The 23,068-nt window shown below is 40.2% G+C and overlaps 2 protein-coding genes across 2 annotated transcripts; both read left to right on the forward strand.

Annotated features, from left to right (window-relative positions):
* The first annotated feature begins 210 nt into the window (after positions 1 to 210).
* On the forward strand, positions 211 to 3,482 carry LOC145490165 (uncharacterized). Its single transcript, XM_081469273.1, has one exon. It carries the CDS (start codon positions 1,544 to 1,546, stop codon positions 3,179 to 3,181), a length of 1,638 nt encoding a protein of 545 aa, XP_081325399.1. The 5' UTR covers positions 211 to 1,543; the 3' UTR covers positions 3,182 to 3,482.
* Positions 3,483 to 6,021: 2,539 nt separating this feature from the next.
* LOC145490065 (uncharacterized) lies at positions 6,022 to 8,008 on the forward strand. The gene has a single exon (XM_081469172.1). It carries the CDS (start codon positions 6,320 to 6,322, stop codon positions 7,952 to 7,954), a length of 1,635 nt encoding a protein of 544 aa, XP_081325298.1. The 5' UTR covers positions 6,022 to 6,319; the 3' UTR covers positions 7,955 to 8,008.
* The last annotated feature ends 15,060 nt before the right edge of the window (positions 8,009 to 23,068 follow it).

Genomic DNA, 23,068 nt, shown 5'->3' on the forward strand with positions numbered 1-23,068 from the left:
CCAATCCCGCAGTATTTATAACATAGCCGGCAAAGTTGTGTGATCAATCAAGAAGCGTTACGACCATTATATTGATATGTTAATAGTCGCAACTGTACGCCGCCAACCAACACTTATTTCTCTTTCGATTTAGATAAAAGTCTAAGATTAATCCTTTAGAATTACATAATAACAAAATTGTTAGACTCATAGAGTTTTTCGAAGGTTTGGAAATCAGCAGTGCGACAAACATTCTGTGCAATAGTGTGGAAAATATGACCACGTAACATTATCTGCGGACCGCTTAGGGAACACATCCTTTTTGCTTATCCGACGAATTTCACGGCAAACTTTGAGAAAAATTTACATTGGTTATATGGAGTTACGACTTAAAACGTGTGACAATGTGAAATCGGTAACTGTATGAAATGTTTCCTCTCGCTTTGCTTCCCGCACGATCGCGATTTTCAATCGATCCAAGCCAGTGTTCTGGAGGTCATCAAGTCTCGAAAACTGCAACACTTACGTCGCTCTTATAAACATGAAGCATTCGAGAAAGTAAAACACAAACTGGTTCTAATAGAACAATCATACCTTGACAAAATACATTCTCGCTAAGGACAAATGTAAACGGGCTATAAACACGCGTGGGAATCTTGTGTTTAGGTGACAAAATTACCATCCAAAGCAGTCCTTTAGTTTTCTTTCCTGCTTTCCGTTTGCCTGCTCCTTCACTTCACTTCTTTCCATTCCTAATATTCAAGGAGCTCGTCCGCAAAGAAGTCTTCCCCGTCGTCGCTTGAAATATTGCAAATCGCTCTCAAAGCTCTAAGCAGTGAGTTCACAGTTGTCAAACGTGCTCGATCGAAGTTTATTTCGGAGTCTTCGAAATCGAAACTTAACTTTGACTACAGTGACGAAAAAGAAATGATTCTGAAACAAAACTTGGACGTTTTAGTCCCAAAAAGTATTGGAACGATCAGTTTTGTTTTCCATTTTCTCGAGCAAATACAGAGAGCTGACTGAGGCGCCATTGTGTTTGGTTCCTGGGTAGGCGTCATTAGCAACCGCGCCGACCCAGACTCCCGAAAACGCGGTCGCGCAACACTTCAAGCGCGACTTTGAATGGCCATAGCAAATCGAGGATTCAACCAAATTCAAAAATTTTTTCGCTCAAATGCTTCGAATAGCAAATGAATTCGTTTTAACGAAAAAACATTTTTCGGGTTAGGTGTACTTTAACAGGTGGAGCAAAACAACCAACCTTTTTTCCTAAAAAAAATGAAATTTCGAAAGTATAAGTGTAAGAGAGAAAACAGACATAACAGTGATACGGCCCGCTGGTTTCTCCACAAAAGGCTTGGAACGAAACGGAAGCAACTGACACAGGAAGGCATAGTTTGTCAACTGCAGATTGTCACCGGCCGAATTTCATTTGAGCTGCTTGCTGTACTACTAAGATCAGCACTAACCAGGTGTCGGTTAGGAAACGTGCTCCTGGACTGACTGATACACTACGTCGGGCTTTGATATATTTTTTCAACTGATCTCCCAACTAAACACAATGAGTAGTAGCACACTGATCGAGGTGTTTGGCCACATCTTGTTCAGTTTCACACGAGGGGTGACAGAGCACTACAACCCACAAGAACCTGAATACATGGCAGAATCGTTTGGCTACAGTCCTCTAGAAAGCACAGGTCGAGAATGGTATCGTCACGGAGATCCTAATGAGGAGTGTATTTATCAAGAATACAGCGACAGACAAGCTACAAGCTTGGACTATCGAGCGTGGTCTAACAGCCATGAAATGAGAGTTATGAACGCGTGCGTAATAGAGGAAAACGACGAAACACAAGAAGATCACGAAGACGAAATCGAAGCCGTGGCTTGGAAGCGACTCAGACCATCCGCTCTCCGAACAGTTTGTAAATCAATGTACATTGGACTTTTAATTTCTTTACTAACTGCCATCATCATAGGCTCAGTATTCATGTTGATCTGCTATCTATCCTTTACAACTGTAAACAACTGCGAATTTCACCCAAAGAGGTCCATTCCAGCAAAAGTGCAATGGGCGAGATCAATTTCTGATATAATCTCTAATGCTTTCCTATATCCTTTGTTCTTTGTATGTTCCTTATTTCTTTTTCGTCAAGGTCAGTTAATGGGGGTCAAACGAAAACTTATCCTGGTTGCTTGCCTTGCATATTTGTTGGATACAATTTATCGAGTGGTTCTACAAGCCAAGGGAATATCTCATTCCAAGCTTTCTACTGTGCAAAAACTTCCACTCAATATTTTGTTTTTTCTGAGTGTATTTTGTGGGGCCTGTCTTCTAACGAATCACTTCCGTCCTCTACGGACATCATGCAAAGAGAAGTTGGCTTTGTTCTTAAAAATGACAGTTCCCTTCTGTTCCATTATAATTGTTGCCGTTGCTGTGGTCACTATCATTTACCCACTGTATAACAAACAAAGTAAGGAAAGTATTCTTCGCCTGGTAATCGCACTCTTCGCTCCTCTCATTGGAGTGCTATTCAAAGTAGTCTCACGAATTCTTGTTCAGCGGCAAGAGAATATTACTCATCCGGGATATTCGTGTGCCCTGTTAGCGCCATTGTATTGTGTTTCAGCGATTATGTTCCGAGTGTTACAAGCAGATCTTGACATTTTACAATCCATGGCTGTTCTTGGATTGATTCACGGTGCTACAGAAGTCATAGAACGAAGCACCATGGTTGTTGCTGATCACATTTGTCACGTGATTTGGAAAAGAACATCAGCTCCTTGGGGAAGTTTTCGTACTCCTCGCTGTGAGAGACTAATGGCTGATATCACTATCATGAGCATGTTGTATGAATCAACTGCTATAGTGTCTGTTAACGGATTATTGTACGTGTATCAATATATATACTTACAAGACGATTCCCTTTTAGGGCTGTTACGGTCTTTTGCTATCGCAACTTCAGTTCAACTGGTGATCGAGTGGTTTTTCACCAGTGTCTCTCTAGCAATCGAGACTCGCTATCAGAATATAGCTGTGATGACTGTTTGGCAGAGAAGATGGAAACGACACAGTTTACTGGCAATTGCAACTACTATGTTATCAGCGCTATGGGTCAGCGCAAACCTTTTAGACATGGCACATGAGCGTTTTGAGGAGCCATTAAATCAGCCTTGTAAAATGCCGTTTGCTTAAAACTTTGATCTGCCGGTTGGTCGACCCGAACAATGCCACACCGCTGACTACTAAGATCCGTGATTCCGGTTGTAGGCTTCCAATGTATTGTGAATTTTTGCGCCGTTAGTATTGAGTGACAGCAAATCAGACACCTAACGGCTTAGTGTATTGTTACGTTAACAGCATGGAATTTTGGGATGGAATCTTTGACTTGTCTCGACTAAGGAAGAACTGGACCTTAAATGGACCTTTAAGTCTATATTTCTGATGGGGTGTTTCCTAATATGATCCTTAGTTCGGTGTAGTTTAGGCTAAAATAGCAATTTTAAATCAGACAGTGGCCTTAGAAAAGTTTACACTGACTTTGTAAAGGGATTTGGTTTTGCTTTGACTGAGCTCTGCGATTGGCTTAAAAAAATTCAGTTTCGATAAGCGTCACGCCCTTTCAGTATAAAGAGCTGATATTTTTGTAACTTGGTCATCAGTAAATGAAGTGCTCGTTCTTATGTGCAAATATTGTAAACAAAGATTATCCTATTAGCTGAATCTATTTACCTTTTTATGCTACTTTTAAATTTGTAAATGTTGCCATGCGATTGTAGTATCAGACATAATATCATAAGTCATTAGTTTCTTTTTAGCCAACTTGTTGATTTTTTGCTTATATATACCTTATCACATGATATTTTCGCGACACGTTAATTTCGCGAATTTCGCGATTTAAAAAAAAAATCGCGAAATTAAAGTGATTAAAGTGACGCGAACAATAAGTCAAAGTGATTCAAAATACAAAATTTCCGCCAAATCGCGGAATTTAAGTGTCGCGAAATATGCGCACCTCAAAATCGCGAAATAAACGTGTCGCGAAAATTTCATGTAATAAGGTATATACCAAAGTTTTTATTTGTCACTGTCATGAGATATTATTTCTCAAAAGCAGGTTGTTTTTGTTTGAGATTATTAGTGATACAATAGAATAAAGGTATCTGTCAGAGACTTTGGCCAGAATCCTCTACAATGCCAGGCTGAGAATGGTATTATCATCCTTAAAAGCCTTGTTAATATCGAAATTGGTGAAGGTCTAACTAAACTGTTCTAGCTGTGTGGATTTTGTAGCCTCCCAAAGTTTTTTACTGAAAAAGACAGTCAAAACAGAGGAGTATTTCGTTATGTAAATTTATGGGACGTACGAAAGCAACAAATTCGAACAGAGAGATTCAACCAGACAGTTTCCATTCCTTGCTGTTGTTATGAAAATTACCTCATGTTGTTAACTAGATGAGTAACGAGTTATAGATACGCTTGAAGTTTAAAGAGTTGACTCGAAAATCTAGATTTACTCTTGGCTACGCTCATTTACGTCTCCAGATCTAGAGCCGCATGTCTATACCTGTCCATCTTAGCCGGCACTGAAGTTCTTAGTTCAAACAAGTAGCTGATCATATCATAGGTCTCCTGACCCACTTTTCCCTCGTGCCAAGCTAAGAGTGACATTTCATGCGCCTCTCTCGCGTTCAACAAACTCGTCCATGTATCCAGACAAAATAAACTTGACTGAAACAGGCTAAACAGAAACGCCGGATAAGCATGAAGCGATTCTTTATTATTGACAGCTTCGATACTGATCGAGACTTCCTTAGCTGAATGCTAATCACATAGTTCTTCAAAATGATAATTATGATATTGGGACAAAGGGAGCTACGCACGTTAAACGAATAAAATGATACCTTGCTCAAATTTTGTGTACTTCAGTAAGTCACGTCAACTTCATCTGAAAGATAACAGTTTGAAAGTTGAAAGTGAAGAATGATCATCGCAGTTAATTTTCCAGTTTAAGCAATTGGAAAGAAGAAGCCTGAAAAAATCAGGGCTTCAACGGGATTCGAACCCGTGACCTCCGCGATACCGGTGCGATGCTCTACCAACTGAGCTATGAAGCCACACATTGGGAGCGAGGTCAATTAGTTGAGTTCATATCTTCCCGTGAGGAGTGAAATGATGTGAAGTTTATATGAAATAATTCATATATGAACTGCGGTTGTAGATGAAAGTGAAGAATGATCATCGCAGTTAATTTTCCAATTGCTTAAATTGGAAAATTAACTACGATGATCATTCTTCACTTTCATCTACAACCGCAGTTCATATATGAATTATTTCATATAAACTTCACATCAGTTTGAAACTTGTTGACCAAAGATTTCGAAAAGCACTTTGGAATCCCCGCAATTATCCAGTTATTCAGCTAAAAGTAACAGTAGCTATAGTTCTTGTGCGCACAGTCAATCCACTTTGAAATTTCAAACCATGACTTTAAGTAGTTCGTTGAACCAAGCAGACATGAGTAACACGCTGATAAAGGTGTTCAGGGTTCATTGTGTTAAGTTTGTCGTGAGGCAAAATTGCATATGCTGAAAAAAAAGCTAGAAAAAGGCTGAGAAGAAAAGTAAGTTTCGATCCATGGACGCACGGGTCGAGAAGAATGACGTGCTTCGATCCAGCCACTGACAGAAAATGCAGCCAAGTTCAAACCACTAAAAGATGTTTGAGAACACTTTAAAAACACAGTTCCTTTTGCTTAAAAATTCATTCCAAGTTATCATGCTATCAGATCAACAAATTAAATTTAAATTTTTGGCTTGAAAATTTCAATATAGCATACACGAAGATCTGGCTTTAGTCTCTGTGAAAACGGCTTTCTAAACTCGCAAGAAAATGCTTACTCTATGATTTGCCAAATAAAAAACCTTACACGAACAGCTAATAGATTGATCATTATTGGGCTACATGCTTTTTACTTAGATTTTTAAGTGGAAACTTTAGGGTTTTAGTTATAGATATTTATTTAACAGGGGGAACAAAAAACAACCTTTTTTCATAAAAAAATGAAATTTCGAAAGTATAACTTTAACGGACGAAACAGACAACAGTGATACGGCCCGCTGATTTCTGGACAAAATGCTTGGAACGAAACTGTAGCAAATAACACAGGAAGACATAGTTTGTCAACTGCAATTGTCACCGAATTTCAGTAATGTTGCTTGCTGTTCTCCTAAGATCATCAGTGTCGATAAGGAAACGGGCTCCTACACTGACTAATTAATATACTACTTGGGTTTTACAATATTTGTTCAACTGATCTCCCAACCAAACACAATGAGTAGCAGCACACTGATCGAGGTATTTAGTCATATCCTGTTCAGTTTTACACGAGGAGTGACAGAGCACTACAACCCACAGGAACCTGAATACACGGCAGAGCCGTTTGGCTACAGTCCTCTGGAAAGCACTGGCCAAGAATGGTATCGTCACGGAGATCCTGATGAGGAGTGTATTCATCAAGAATACAGCAACAGACAAGCCACAACTTTAGACTTCATAAGCTCCAGCAGAATTAATGCAAGCCTTACAGACGCAAGTTTGCCAGAGGAGAATGAAGAAACACAGGAAGATCAGCAAAATGAAGATACAGCAATGGCCTGGAAGCGGCTCAGACCATCCGCTTTCCGAACGGTTGGTAAATCAATGTACATTGGAGCTTTGATTTCTTTACTAACTGCTACAATCATTGGTTCAGTATACATGTTGATCTCATATTTATGTTTTAAAACTGCAAACAACTGTGAATTTCACCTAAAGAGGTCCATCCCAGTACACGTCCAATGGATGAGATCAATTTCTGACGCAGTCGCTTGTGTTTTTCTATACGCTTCGTTCTTTGTAGTCACCTTATTTCTTTTTCGCCCATATCAGTTAATGAAGGTGAAAGGAAAACTGATCCTAGTTGCCTGCCTTGCATATTTCTTGGACACAAGTTATCGAGTGGTTCTACAAGCCTTGGGAATATCTCATTCCAAGCTTTCTACTTTGCAAAAAATTCCACTCTATGTTTTTTTTTTTATGGGTGTGTGTTGGCAAGCCTATCTTCTAACGAATCACTTCCGTCATCTGCGACAGACAAGAAGAGAGCAGATGGCTTTATTCTTACAAATGACGGCTCCCTGCGGATCTATTGTAATTCTTGCCATTGCTGTGAAATGTATTATTTACCCACTTTATAACAAGCAAAGTACGGAAAGTAAACTGCGCCTGGTAATCGCACTCTTCGCTCCTCTCGTTGGAGTCCTATTTAAAGTGATCTCGCGAATTTTTGTTCAGCGGCTAAGCAGCATTACCCATCCGGGATATGCGTGTGCTTTAATAGCGCCACTGTATTGTTTTTCAGCGATTATGTTCCGAGTGTTGCAAGCCGATCTTGACAATTTACAATCCATGGCTGTTCTTGGATTGATTCACGGCGCCACAGAAGTCATCGAACGAAGCACGATGGTTCTGATTGATCACATTTGTTATATGATCTGCAAAAGAACATCAGCTCCTTGGGGAAGTTTTCGTACTCCTCGCCGTGAGAGACTAATGGCTGATATTGCTATCATGAGCATGTTGTTTGAATCAACTGCTATAGTGTCTGTTAACGGCGTTTTGTACTTGTATCAATATATATACTTAAAAGACTATTCCCTTTTAGAACTGCTACAGTCTTTTGCTATCACAACTTCAGTTCAACTGGTGATCGAGTGGTTTTTCACCAGCGTCTCTCTAGCGATTGAGACTCGCTATCAGAATATAGCTGTAATGGCTGCTTGGCAAAGAAGATGGAAAAGACACATTTCAGTTGCAGTTGTAGTTACTATTTCGGCAGCCCTCTGGGTTAGCGAAAGCCTTTTAGACTTGGCACATGAGCGTTTTGAAGAGCCTTCACATCAGCCTTGTAAAATACCGTTTGCTTAAAAGTAGAGACTTTGATCTGCAATCTGCTTGAACCAAACAGTGCCACACTGTCGACCCACTAAGATCCATGATTCTGTTTGTGCACTTCCCATACATGGATTGTGAGTTTTTGTGTCATTTATAGTGAAGTAACAACGAATCCGACACCAAACGGCTATTTTTTTAAGACAATTTTCTTAAACAATTTTTTTGAGACAATTTTTTTAAAACAATTTTTTAAGACATTTTTTTTTGAAACAATTTTTTTAAAACAATTTTTTTAAGACAATTTTTTTAAGACAATTTTTTTTAATACAATATTTTTAAAAGGTAAACTAGTGAGCAGCACTATGTGAACTGCAGTTGTAAAACTTGTTTATTCTCCGACGCGTTTTGCCTAACTATCGTAGACTTCTTTAGGGAGTTTTACAAACCCACATTAAACGCCTGTATTTAGTGGCAACTATTTCGATGGCCACAAACCACAAAGGTTTGGCCGGATTTACGAAAGGGAACAGGGGAAGCTGTGAAATATTTACGCAAGGCGTGATAGAGTTTTGGGGGCAACGGTTTTAGCTAAAATCCAGATCTTGAAGACAAACTCTTCACGTTACGCAAAGAACTACGAAAGAATATTGTGGTTGGCAAACCGCATTGGAGGAACAATCTCACAAAGTAGGAGCGAGAAGAACTTCACGAACTGAAATCCAATCCTAGCATTAGAGTTTTGCCTACATACAAAATTCTGGGGCCAGCTCTTTTGTCTACGGATTGGGTCCAAGCCGAGACACTTGAACATTTGCATGACGAGCTGTCATATGGTAAAGTCACACAACAGGACTGGTATGATAATCGTCTTAATGTTATTAGCTCTTGCGAAAAGCTTATGTCTATCTATAGTAGATTTATTTTCTCTAACGTAGTTCGCTTTTTGCGTAGTTTCGAACATTTTGTTAATCCGGCAAAATTTCATACTATCCCTAAGATCCACAAAGAACCGATGATGACCGATGGTGGGTAGGCCTATTACCGCCTCCCATTCCTATATTATTAGGCCTATAAGTATTTTTGTTGACGAGCTCATTAAGCCTAAAATACGTATGCCTACTGTACTTAGGGACTTGGGTGAGCTGATTCAATTACTAGAGAGCAGGGTATTGCCCAATACGGATTGTTTCCTTGTCACGGCGGATGTTGTATCGCTCTATCCTAACGTGGCCACCAAGAAGGTATTAGTTGCCCTCGACTTGCTCCTTCGGTAAGGAAGGATTCCTGAGACCCCACTATTGATTCAGCTCGCCAGACTTGTTTTTGAAAACAACCATTTATCTTCTAAATATAGCCCGGATATATTTCATGAAGAGTTTGGTATAGCTATGGGCACTCCTTTAGCAGTCACAGTAGCAAGCGCTTTTATGTATCATCACGAGAAAGATATTGTAGAGCATTACTCCCAGTATCCGTTATACAAACGGTTTATTGATGACATTTTTGCTATCTGGTGTGGGTCCAAAGATACCCTACTAGAATTTCTAGGCGCTCTTAACGACAAAACTGATCGCATTAAGCTTACTTATTGTGCTAGCGATAGTAGCATGCCTTTTCTGGATCTATTTCTCTATAGAGATAATTCTTCAAGCGTACTGCAATTTTCAACCTTTCAGAAGCCTCTAAACAAATATCTGTACATACCCTTTGAGTCGTTTCATCCTTCTAGCAATAAGAAAGCCTTTAGTAAAGGGGAATTAACTGAGGTATGTAGAAACAGTTCTTCCTTTAAAGGAGAACTGAAGGCAAAAATCAAGTATTTTTTCTTTACAGTTAAGACCTAGTATATTGATGTTTTAAACTTTTTTTCCATTTTGGCCCTTTTTTGACTTCAAAAAAATAGCTTTTACTGTAATTTTAGCCTATTGGCATTGCGGCTCAGAATGGGTAGGTCAGCGGTCACTTTAGTAGTTCATGACGTATGATGTGGGGAACATGTGCGAGAGACTTAAAAACAGAAGCAGGGTTTTGAGTGATGTTGACCTTGTTGGTTAGTGTAGTAAGAAAGATTTGCAACATAAAGCATGGAAAGATAAGTTTAAGCAGTCCGCTACGTGATATCTTCACTGGAATGTTTCAACTTGGACATGGTAACGTGAGTTTCCGCCCGCAGATCGAAACCATTTGCGAGCGTTCGATAGTAACACCCGCCGCACGAAGTATGTTACATAGGATTATTTACTCCGCTTATTTGAATTCAGCCTACTTATTTTCATTTTTTACTATTATGAAATTCACCTGGTTTTGAATATTTGTTTACTTAAATTGTTCTTAGTATATTGAAAGAAGTCAAAGCAGATTTCGACAGCTGTAGTGAGTGAATATGTTCTGAGCTTGAAATAAACATTGGACTTGCTAGGTCTGTTCTCGGGTGTCTATACTAGTCTTGCGTCTTTTTAGTTAATTACATAATTATTCATCGTCAGCTTCTAAAAGCTTCTATAGTTAACGTTGCGACGGTTTTTGGGTTTGACTGAATTACATTTCGAGTTAGCTCAGCGCTTCACTAGACGGAAATCCCATGATTGCAATTTCGTAAAATACTGAGCTCGATTTACAATGCACGTCACGTTCACACCTTTCAAGATTTTTTCCGGTCTTGCATCAATATTTTTGGTATAAATAAAGCTATCCATTTTGCGTAAGACTCACTACTCACTTTATGTGTATATCGATCGTTTGCACTGTTCCCTCGTAATGGTGCATTGTTGTGTTGTTGGATGCTCGAATGATTCTCGATCTGTTAGCAAGGAGCATGGAATAAGTTTCCACCGTCTTCTTACAGAAGGCTCTCTCTTGCAAGAGTGGTTAGCACAAATATCCCGAGTTGACTTTGTGGTTACTAAAGATACTCGGTTGTGTTCCGATCACTTCGAGCCTGACTGCTTTGAATGTGATGTTAAAGCACAACTACTTGGGTTGAAAGCAAAACGTACATTGAAGTCGGATGCTATACCAACAATTGTTTTCCATCGGCCAAGGCAGAAGCCTCGACTATCGTCTGAAAACAGTTTTTGTGACAGAGCAAAGAAAGAGGTAAGAATTTGAATTAATTTTAGCTAGACGCAACTCGAAGTACTTCTATTCTTACATATATGTAGGGGAAACGTTCACGCACTTGCTAAGTCACGAAATATCTGCTTTAGTTTGCAGTATATTGCATCGCTCACAGCGACGCAGCATGTTTCTCCTGTCAATGTCGTGGAACTTAGTACCTCCACTGAATGTAATTCAGCAGCTGCCTCTCAAAATTCCCGGGGTGTACATGCAGAAGCTCTAGCTAGTACTTCAAGTGAATGTGCCCCGGAAGTTGGCTGTCTAAATACCCAGGACATAGATCATAGTCAGGTGGCATTTGAGGAGACGTTGGAGCAGTTTAATGTGTAGCTGACGAAAGCAAATCAAACAAGTGTACCGACACATAAGTTTACCAGTGATGTTGGGTGTCAAATTAACAGACGAGGAGCACAACGTCTGATGAAATCAACCGAGTCCCAAACGTACAAGTCTTCATTTGATGTGATCCGTCTCGATGTGATCCTGTGTGACCAAAGCACTCAAACTGATGAAACCTTTTACGGAGAGGAAGTGATCCCTCCTGATGAAGTAGGCCCTTCCCATAAATAAAAAATCACCCCAGACAACTCACCTCAAAAGGATCCATCTTATGTACCATTGGAAAATGATGAAATGTCAGTCAGATCACTCAAACAATTCACAGTCAGAAACTGAAGACTCAAAAGCTGTCAACCCACAAGATGATGTTAAGTTCCTTGTGTTCAAACTAGAATTAGTTAAGCTTTTTAAAAGATGCTCTGAGTGTGGTGCAGGCATGAGAAAAAGGCACGAATCTACCCAGGGTTCTCTGTTGCTTGTTACACTTAAGTGCATAAATGGCCACACCTACTTCTGGAACAGCCAGCCAATGATTAAAGGGATGGCTGCGGCAAACCTGTTGATGTCCTCGTCAATTCTTCTAAGTGGGGCCACCTACACCAATATATATAGCTACATTAGCTGAAATATTAAGGTTATGCTTTTTCAGTGAGAAAACATTTTGTAACGTCGTTTTGGAGTAGCTTAAGGTTTGTCATGGCTATGGCCACAGCCATGGTTAATTACCGTATTTATTTACAATCAATCATAAGCAATGAGCGTTACTTCCTACGAGTCACTATTTTCGAGTGCGGGGAACGTTCCAGCTGACACATGCATTACTTACGAATCTTAGCCAATCTTAACAAAAGCAAATCAACTGGCTTGACGTAATCCTCTTTGCCACTTGTGAGGCATAGGGCTCAGTCCACCATAACTCTCCACCAGACCCTGGTCTTTGCAGTCTTTGCGGCCTCACCTCATGTCTTCCCGATGTTCTCCAGCTCTTTACCACTTTACGTCTACACGACTGTTTTGCATGGTCTTCCCTGTTTCCTTTTGCCTTGAGAATTCCATGTCATCGTGTTCTCTCTCTCCTTCCTTAAGGTATGGCCAATCCACTTCCATTGCCTTCGCATTATCTCGATTGCTACTTTGACAGTACAGGCCACAGGGACTCCCCACAGTTCGTCGTTCGTTATGGCATCTGGATAAAAGATGCCGAGTATCTGACGGAGTCTGATCTTTTATTCACTAGCGTCGGCACTTCAGTTTAGGTGCCAGGTTTCCGACCCGGATAGAAGTCGACCTGATTTGACATTAGAGTTGAACATCATCAACCTTGCCTTGAGGGAGAGGACTAGCTCTTGCTTTCCAGACCGCTCTGAGACATGCTTACTGTGCTTTCCTGATCTAGGCGGTGCTATCCTCTTCTGTTCCTCCCGTCACGCTCGCTATGCTAGCTGTGCTGCCAAGGTAAAGTAAAGTTGTCTGTCTGTTGGATTTCTTCATTCCCAGCGTTGAGAGGGTACCCATCTCTAACCTGGATTCGTTAATCCTAAATCTTGCAGATGCACTCTGGAGTGCCACCATTTTCTACTGCATGAAACTAAGCCACGTCTCAAGGACAGATTCAACGAACACAGACGCTCTGTCGACAAAACTTACGTTATATCGAAACCCACCACTGTTGCCGAATATTTTCCTAGTCATCCTAACCACTGCCACACTGACATGTAACTAATCCCGCATGAACTAATCCACTCCCCAAGCGATTCCCCATCAGAAAAGCCAGTGAGTCCATTTTGAGGGACATTGGAGCCCCATGGCTTGAATAGACGCGATTAATCGTAAAACTTGTAAGACTGGTTTTATTTTTAGTTTACCAGTAGTAATGTAGATTAAAGAGTGTGTTCGAGTTTCGATAGGTTTGGTATGTTAAAAAAGCAAAAATTTCGGCTAGGAATAGCATTTTAATTTGTGCCTGAGCTTTTAGGTAGGCGTGAAATTGGCCTCCCTCCAGAAGGAGCGAAAACAAATAAATCGATCGCAAAGCACGTGCACACGAGAGGGTTTGTTCTCCTTTCTAGATGTAATACGGTAATATTAGTGACGATCTGTGGACTGTATTTGGTAGGCCACATTTAGTCCGCAGTCCGCGTTTTATACCTGAGCCCGTGTTTTATACCCAGTCCGTAATGCTTAGTCCGCGTTTTATGCCTAAGTCCGTGTTTTATACCTGGTCCGCAGTCCGCAGTCCGCAGTCCTCAGTTCTCGTTTTATACTGAGTGTGTAAATCGACACAAATGATGCCTGTTCCGTCGGTATACGAGGCGACGTGCTTTTATTAACAGAGCTACTACTAGGACAATTTGGGCTTCTTCGTATGAGCCCGGTAACCGGGCTGGCTTGGTTACCAGGACGAATTTTGTGGTCTGTTCATATGGAAATTTCAGCCCGGTCGACCGCGATGAAATCTAAGAAACACAACTCGCGACTGTCATAGCTCTGTGGGCTCTTGTAACTTGACTAATAAAGCTAATTCGCATTTTCTTAAAGTGGAAATACATACAAGACAAAAATTATGCTATTTTGGCCGCTATGCTGTGAAAGCGAAGCTATTTTGTCTAAAAAGTTTTGTTCCGGTTGCCCGGGCTGGAGTGTTCATATAGGAAAATTGTCATCCCGGTTACCAAGATCTCGATCGCAAAAACCGAGATCTCAGTAACCGGGCCAGCCTGGCTTCTGATATAAAAACATCGAAATTTTTACGAAGGAAAGAGTGGCGAGGCGAGATCTCGGAAAACGAGCCAGCCCGGTTGACCGGGCTCATATGAAGAGGCCCTTATTCTGTTTACGAACACGACTTTGAATCACCTTGGCTTTGGGGGAACAGCTACAGGGTATTTTCACTTCCGACGTATCAAGAAATGGTCTATTGTTCCGGCTCAACATCTCACTTTCAGCAAAAATGAATAGCCTTTTGCTTTTGGTAGCCCTGAGGGACTTCGTCCGAAGCGAAGCCAAAATCGTCGCCGTTGTTCGCAAAACTTTCGGGATAACAATTAAGCTGCACTTGGGGGTGGGCAGGGTAATTTTTTCTCTCGTAAAGTCAATTCTCACCGGTGTACCCCAAGACAAAATTGACCGCCGCTGTGCGCATCGAGGTGATCACAATTCAAAAACTAATTATCCACATGTGTCGCATTCGGACCACGTCTCTCTAAATACAACCCCCGGTTTAAATCCCTTTTTATTCTAATTCCGACTCGTTTTAATAGGTATGCTGCTGAAAACATTCTTTGTCTGTCATTCGTGCGGCGTTATAACTTTTCTGCTTTTTATTAAGTCGACCGGGCGGTGGTTAGAGTGAAGAGTGTGTGACCGAATTTCTGTTTTCGCGCGTATAAATCTTTCTCTGAAACCTGGCAATCGTCATGGAAGTTATTCTTTTTCAATTTTTTTAGTGTTCGCGGAGCGTCCAGATTTTGACTCAACTGTTTTCAGTCGAGCGCGCGGCACTTTATAAAAGAGGTGTGACTTTTTAGTTTTGAAAGAGCGCCGTTGTTTTCAATCAAGCTCGCAGCAAACGAAGGTGTGATCATGCATGCTAATAAAAGAACACTTAACCTGATGAAAGAAGAGCGGCATTTGAATGAACTCAATTTTAGTAAACAAATCTAGAACGGTGGAGTCGTGATTCACAAAAAAAATACAAAAAAAACAAAACAAAAACAGACAGCAAAACAAAACAAAATGGCCAGGGGAGCCGCTACAGCTTAGCCAATTACAGCGGCCCCCTTAGATATAATTAAGAGACAAAATTATACAATATATATAAATCTAAATCTAGTATAGGGAGCTTAAAAGCAGCAATGCGGTGGGCGCGTTAACGTCTTAGCGGTATTGCACTTTGGGCAAATTGTCCGCCACGTCCTTATATCTTCTTGATCAAAAATATCTACAGCATTTGTATAATATTTTAGTAAGGATCTCTTAAAAGCAAGGGGTGTTTGATTGTGTTCCTTAAGACTTTCAGGCAAAACGTTCCAGATTCTAAGCACATCGGACAAAAAATGAGCGTTGATAGGAAAGAGTACGGCATTTCTTAGGTATATAAGTGACAGAGCTATTGCTAGAATATCTTGTTATTCTGACCGGTTGCCTAGCAACCGGTAGAGCATCACTATTTACATATATTAAATTATTTACAGCTTTGTAAAAGAAAACAATGTCCAAATACTCGTGCCAGAAGGATAGTGGAATTAAGTAAGGACTATGGTTTAGTTCAAATCTTTTAGACATGGTACATGAACGTTTTAAAGAGCCATTAAATCAGCCTTGTGAGATGCCCTTTGCTTAAAGCTAGAGATTGCAAAGAGTTTGATCTGGAAGCTGCTCGATCCGAACAGCGCCACACTGCTGGCTTCAAAGATCTGTGATTTTCGTTGTTGGCTTGAAATTGTAAGCAAGCAGTTAACCAGACGCGTTTCAGCGCACTGTTGCGTCATAAGCCTGGAATGTTTGCATCGAATCTCCGACCCAGTCCTAAGTAAGGAAGAATCTAAGCCCGCAAAGGAACCTTAAAGTTCGTTTGCTATTGTAGCCGAGTATCACTCAAATATTACGATTTATACCATGCTACGTAAAATGCAGCCAATCAGAATACAGGAAAGCCGTTGTTTTCGACGGCATTACACCCAACCTTCCCATCATGCGCCGCGCGTTTGTCGCATTGATTATGTTGGCCTCGGTATTAATAACATGAAATATCCTGTTCGTTGCTTGTATTTTCTTGCTTAACACACTCGCGTTAAGGCTTGTGTGCTAACCAAGAAAATACAAATGTCTCTTAGGGTACTCCATGTTATTAAAAACTGGATCATTGGATAATGTAATTCGAGAGAGTTTTCATTAGCTTATAAACAATAGCCTCCATTTGGCGCGAAAATATGCTAGAATATTTGTTCGCGAACATATTGTCTATTCCGAGAAGCGAACAAACTGTGAGTTTCGAAGAACGTGTTTTGACCAATCGCGCGCGAGCGAAAATATTTGATGGATTATAAGAGCCATCATTAAGAGCTGTCTCTGTAAGAACCGACCACTGATTTTACCTCGAAAATTTGATTTTTCTCATAAGCTGGGATACCAAAGCCCTTACCTAATCAATCACTAAAATGAGTTTTATTTCATTAAAAATTCCAATTGAAGTTTTCTAGGATTGATTAAAGTTCGGTGCGCTCGACACAAGTTTCATGCCTGCCGAAACTGGAAAAATAGCACATATTGCCGGCGCTCTAAAAAAAATAATATTCGCTCAAAAGTCCCAATTCTATTTCCAACTACAGATATATCATAGCAGTTTGTTTAGGCATGTTGCAATTATAATTACTCGGGCTTCCGTAGGAAAGCCCGAGTCTTAAAATGCAAGCGTTTTGGTCGCCAAAAGGGGGGTCATGGTCCCAGGCGTTCCATGCGTAGACCATGGAAACTGGGGACGAGAAACGCGACATTGCTCGCTCTTCGTGACAGAATGCGGTGTTTTGCGAAGAAAGTTTTGGCAAGAATCGCGCCTTATACGTTCATCTCACATACAAAGATGTCGATCGTTTTCAGAAAGGGTCGGTCCACGAATTATATTCCTTATATTCCAGCCAGGTAAGCAAAGTTCACGCTCGAAACGTTCTCGTGAGATAACAACTGAGCCGATTGCGGTATGAGTTCAATCTACGAAAACACTGGCAAAAAATAGGCAATTTTATGTTTACAACAAATGATTTAGTTTCCAAGCTTCCCGTGAGTGTAATTAAGGGACATTTATACTTTCTGTTTATGTAGTTCAGCAGTTTCAAAAAGGTGCCACATTTTTAAAACGTGCGTGCAAAGTAGAGCTATTTTCGCGTTTGGTTCAAAACTCGATTTAACGGGTAGAAAATCTTCTTTTCAGTAACCGTTAAAAAAAACAACATTGAATTATAATTGCAACATGGCTAAGCAAACTGCTATGATATATTTATAGTTGAAAAAAAGAATTGGGACTGAATGTTAGTTTTTTTAGAGGGCCGGCAACATGTGCTATTTTTCCAGTTTCGGCGGGCATGAAACTTACGTCGAGCGGACCGAACTTCAATCAATCCTAGAAAACTTCAATTGGAATTTTTAATGAAATAAAACTCATTTTAGTGATTGACTAGGTAAGGGCTTTGAAATCCCAGCTTATGAGGAAAATCGAATTTTCGAAGTAAAATCAGTGGTCGGTTCTTACAGAGACAGCCTCTTAAATTCTCGACCTCGGATAATGCAATTCTAGCTTTCTGATTGGTTCACTGGATCTCGATTACCAGCCATTGTATCTGCGCTTGACCTTATATGGAAATGGATGCAGTAAATGTCGCTCGGCATAAACTTTTTCGCGGGAAGCCATGTTTCGTCGACAAAAAGATGGATGGAAAAAAAGCAGATTCGATGAGCTATCTACGGAAGAAATACGGGAAATTATGGGCAATGCCATCCCAGTCAACGAAAAATCCACAAAGTTCGAGATTGGATTATTTAACGACATGTATAGGTTAAGTATCCCTTAAAAGTTGCAAAATTAAATGTGACCGTCGAGATTTTACACATTCATGAAGATCATGCAACAAAAACAATGTTTACCTGAATACAGATTGGCTTGCTAGTCCTGGCCGGTGGGCACCAAATTTTCGAAACCGGTACTAGAAATGTGGAAAGAAAACTGAATGTTTCTTTGAAGTGTTTTTATACGTCTGCGAGGAAGAAAGATGGCACGTATTGCCGCCATTGATCATTTCCTTCGTGCGCCGCCGGACAACAAACCGTTTTCCATTATCTCTGTCCAGGCAAATAAAATATTAGAGCATTTGTAAAAGGCCTCAGGAAAGCAGGCATCATTGCCGGCGTAGTCCATAAGAAACCAATTTCCAATGAGCAGATGAAGAAACTGGTCGACTTTTCCGAGCTCGGATCGGCCGAGAGCAAAAAATCCGCACATCTACAGAGGATGATCTAGTTTTATCTCGGTCTTTTTTTGGCAGACGTGGACGACAGAATCAACGACAGCAAGCGCCAACAATTCTGTCCTTGCGAAAAACACCTCGAGGAGTTGAGTGCTTTGAGCTGAACCGAAGTCGCCTCGGTTCTTTACCAGCCACGAAAAACCATTAGGGTGTCCTTGGAGATTCTGAACATGAATCTGACGCTAAGATAGTTGCTGCCCCTGACTCTGAATGTGGCCAACAATGAGCTCCACACATACAACTCGAAATGCCAAGGCTTTCAAAGCAAAGGAATCCTGAACGAGGTCTTGTCGAGAATAATTTTGGCACAACGTCTGTGTCACATGGCGATCAAAGTTTTCCGCAGCATTATTACAACGGCAATGTGCAAGTGCACAATTATTCGGCTCTTCTCCATGACACGAACTTGAACGCTTTTCAAACTTTTTGACCAAGGTTGTATCTCCTTCATTTGATAGACGTTCCTTGAATTTCCTACTTGATTGTGATTTCATTCAGCAAACTCGCTTGCTTCACTTTCAAATTGTTCAATCAACCAAATTTACAAACGGTGCGCATGTCATGTGATTTCCCACTTGTTGTTTTTGCCGCATCAATTTCCGGTCGTTTTGTAAAATTAAAATAAAATAAAATTAAGCTGTAATTTCCAAGTATACAAACGCACCGAATTTAATATAACAATTATTCCATTCGCGCTTGTTGGATATGAGATTGGTTATAGGCAACTCGGCCCTACGGGCCTCGTTGGCTATTTGCTATTTCGTATCCAACAAGCGCGAATGGAATAATTAATTATTATTCCACTCGCGCTTGTTGGATATGAGATGATAGATAACCAACGAGGCGCTAGGAATAGATAGAGTCCAAAGGCAAATATATATACGAGCACATTTTGACCCCAAATGGAGACTAATGTATTTAGTATCCTTCAAATATATTTGGCAACACGCGCTGTTTTGAAAATTGGAGAATATCACTCTGATATTACCCAATTTTTGCTGGGGAATATTCAGTCACATGACGCATTTAGACCAATCGTGCGCGAGCGAAAATATTTGATGGATTATAATTGTTAATAACACAAGAGAGTGTTGCATGACTATTATTTATTCCTTGAGCAAAAGTTCCTGACAGTTAAAGAACAAGAAAAACTTCTCAGTTATAATTTAGAAAAATAGCAATTTTAATTATAAATCGATGGTTTTAGAAAAATTTGGACTGACTTTGTAAAGGTATTATTTTTTTGGTTTTGCTTTGGCTGAGCTCTGCGATTGGCTTGAAGAAAATCTAGTCTCGATAAGTGTCATGTCGTTCAATATTCATAGTCAATATTTTTGAAGCTCGATCAGTAAACGAAGTGCTCGTGCTTATGTGCGAATGTTGTAGACAAAGGTTACCCTATTGGCTGACTCTATTTACCTTTTTATGTTGCTTTTATATTTGTAAATATTGCCGTGCGATTGTAGTATCAGACACTGAATACCATATACCTTTAGTTTCTTTTTAACCATCTTGTTGATTTTTTGCTCATATGTATATACCAAGGTTTTTACTTGTCACTGTCATGAGATATTTTTACTCAAAAGCAGGTTGTTTTTGTTTGAGATTATTAGTGATACAATAGAATAAAGGTATCTGTCAGAGACTTTAATTTGGCCAGAATCCTCTACAATGCCAGGCTGAGAATGGTATTATCATCCTTAAAAGCCTTGTTAATACCAAAATTGGTGAAGGTCTAACTTAACTGTTCTAGCTGTGTGGATTTTCTAGCCTCCCAAAGTTTTTTACTGAAAAAGACAGTCAAAACAAAGGAGTATTTCGTTATGCAAATTTATGGAACGCACGAAAGCAACTAATTCGAACAGAGAGATTCAACCAGACAGTTTCCGTTCCTTGCTGTTGTTATGAAAGCTGCCTCATGCTGTTACCTGAATGTATATGGAGTTAAAGATACACTTGAAAGTTTAAAGAGCACTCGAAAATCTAGATTTACTCTTGACTACGCTCATTTACGTCTCCAGATCTAGAGCCGCATGTCTATACCTGTCCATCTTAGCCGGCACTGAAGTTCTTAGTTCAAACAAGTAGCTGATCATATCATAGGTCTCCCGACCCACTCAGTTTTCCCTCGTGCCAAGCTAAGAGTGACAATTCATACGCTTCTCTCACGCTCAGCAAACTCCTCCATGGGTCAAGACAAAACTTGACTGAAGCAGGCTAAGCAGAAACGATAAGCATGAAGCGAATCTTTATTATTCACAGCTTCGATACTGATCGAAACTTCCTAAGCTAAGTGCTAATCAAATAGTTTTTAAAATAATAATTATGATTTTAGGTGACAAAGGAAGCTGTGAACGTTGAACGAATAAAATGATACCTTGCTCAACATTTTGTGCACTTCAGTAAGTTACGACAACTTCACCTGAAAGATAACACACAACCAAGGATTTTAAAGCGCCACTGAAACGAAATTTTCATCTGTGAGATTTTTGCTTAGTAATAAAGTTTCAACCTTACTTGGAAACACTGCAGACTTTTTTTTCGCATACGGTAAGCGAAAACTGCTTTTTCAGCCGTTCGAAGTTGGCTGGTTAAGCCCAAAATTGGCGGCCATCTTGGCGCGGCCAAAACAGCCTAGTGACGTCACTGGTTGTATTACTCTCATGCCGCGCTGAAAATTTAGAGTGATTATGGGAGAAGAGAATACTGTTCGAAGCCTTCCCAAAAAACATCTTAATGACATCTCAGAGCTGTAAAGCGGATAATAACAGTAGCCTTAGACATGAAGAGGTCAAGAGTCGATCCTGGGGCTTTTCAGTCTATTTAATTGGATATTTGCAGGATATTTTATGTAAGCAAGCAAACGAGTGGGAGTTCTGAGATTGCAAAATGATCGGGACTCTTGGCGAAATGGCCAGCACTCAATTAAACAATATCTACACTCATAAAGTAAAAAAGACATGAAAACAATAGAAAGCGGCTTTTGAAAATATTATCTGGAGTTCTGCTGCACGAATCGCAGCAACAACGCTTCGAGTTTTCGAGTCGCTTCGCTTCGAGGAAACCGGACGCTTTGTGAGTTTCACCGCGGACGAGATTGTGTCACAGCGACCTTTACTCCAGTTGTATCTGCTACATCCTACAAGTTATCACAACAGCAACAATTTAGGAAACCCTCTTCTTTTATATGAGGGAGCGAATTTAAACTATAAAGGTAAACTAAGCTGCCATAACCCTACAGGTTTGTTTTCAGGAAACGAGAGAAAGCGTGACAATGTCGGCCCCGAAACGTCATATATGCAAATTGGTTCAAATTTTGTTTAATAAACCTTCGAAAGGAGTGTAAACTAGTGACGTTTTAACGAATTGCTTTGAACTTGGATACTATTAAATGAAAATCATAGACATAAGTATGTGCTAAAGAACTCAAAGTAATCCATCGGCCGTGAAATATTGCAATTGGGAGATACGTGCCAAAGAGAAGCGAAATTCCCGCTTTGTTTACACTGATACGTATGCGGCGACATGGCAAACCCCGCTGCGGATCACAATTTTCAAAGATACATTTTGTCTACCACAAGAACTCTCACTTATTAGTATCATAAAAAGATGCCCTCTTTGTGCAAAGAAGCACTCGACTCAAAGCTTGTGGACCGTTAATAACGTCGTGATTGTGCGGATGGCTGATGCGCTTGCGACTTGTAATGCAGTAAAGTTGCCGAGGATATATTCGAACCTTGTTAATAGACCTTAGATAAACGTGAGAATCCAAATTTCAGAACCAGGCTGAAAACAAACGACGAAATATCGTGTTTAGGCTTCAGGACGTGATATAAAAGTTGCCACACTCGTCTTCGAAATATCCAATCGAGTACTCAAGATGTTCGAAAAGTATACTGAGCTGTTCTAATCTGTAGCATTTATTTTGGTGAATCTACACTCTTTGGCGCCCTCCAACGTTTATGATGTGTATTTCCTGTCAAGGCTGGACAGAAATTACAAGGTAGAAAACTAGCAGGTATGACAATATGAAGAATAAACTTGCATAAATCAAGTGAAAACAAGAGAGAATCTATAGCGCTTCTCGCGTGAATACAACCAGTGACGTCACAAGGTCCTTAAACTCGGTTCCAGAGCCCGGACACAGTTTTGCTCCAAAAAGTCGATTTCAGTACCTAAAAAAAACACTTTCCGTTACGATTTGACAGAAATAAAGTTCACCATTATTTTAAGCACGTTTGAAACTATAACCTGGGCTAATAAAAGAGAGTACGAAAATTTTGTTTCAGTGGCACTTTAAAAAGCACTTTGGCATCCTCGCAATTATTCAGTCATTCAGCTAAAAGTAAGAGTAGCTATAGTTCTTGTGGGTACAGTCAATCCACTTTGAAAATTTCAAACCATGACTTCAAGTAGTTTGTTGAACCAAGCGGTCATGAATAACACGCTGATAAAGGTGTTCAGGGTTTACTGTGTAAAGTTTTACGTGAGGCAAAATTGCATATGCTGAACGAAAAAAGCTAGAAAAAAACTGAGAAGAAAAGTAAGTTTCGATCCAAGTTTCGACGCACGGGTCGAGAGGAATGACGTACTTCGATTCAGCCACTAACAGAAAACTGCAGCCAAGGTCAAACCACTGAAAGATGCTTGAGAACACTTTGAAAACACAATT

This window comes from Orbicella franksi, chromosome 6, assembly GCF_964199315.1.
Source record: "Orbicella franksi chromosome 6, jaOrbFran1.1, whole genome shotgun sequence".
Lineage (NCBI taxonomy): Eukaryota > Metazoa > Cnidaria > Anthozoa > Scleractinia > Merulinidae > Orbicella > Orbicella franksi.

Excerpts from the sequence above, each read along its gene's own strand:
- LOC145490165 (XM_081469273.1), top strand. The coding sequence starts at position 1,544 with ATGAGTAGTAGCACACTGATCGAGGTGTTTGGCCACATCTTGTTCAGT.
- LOC145490065 (XM_081469172.1), top strand. The coding sequence starts at position 6,320 with ATGAGTAGCAGCACACTGATCGAGGTATTTAGTCATATCCTGTTCAGT.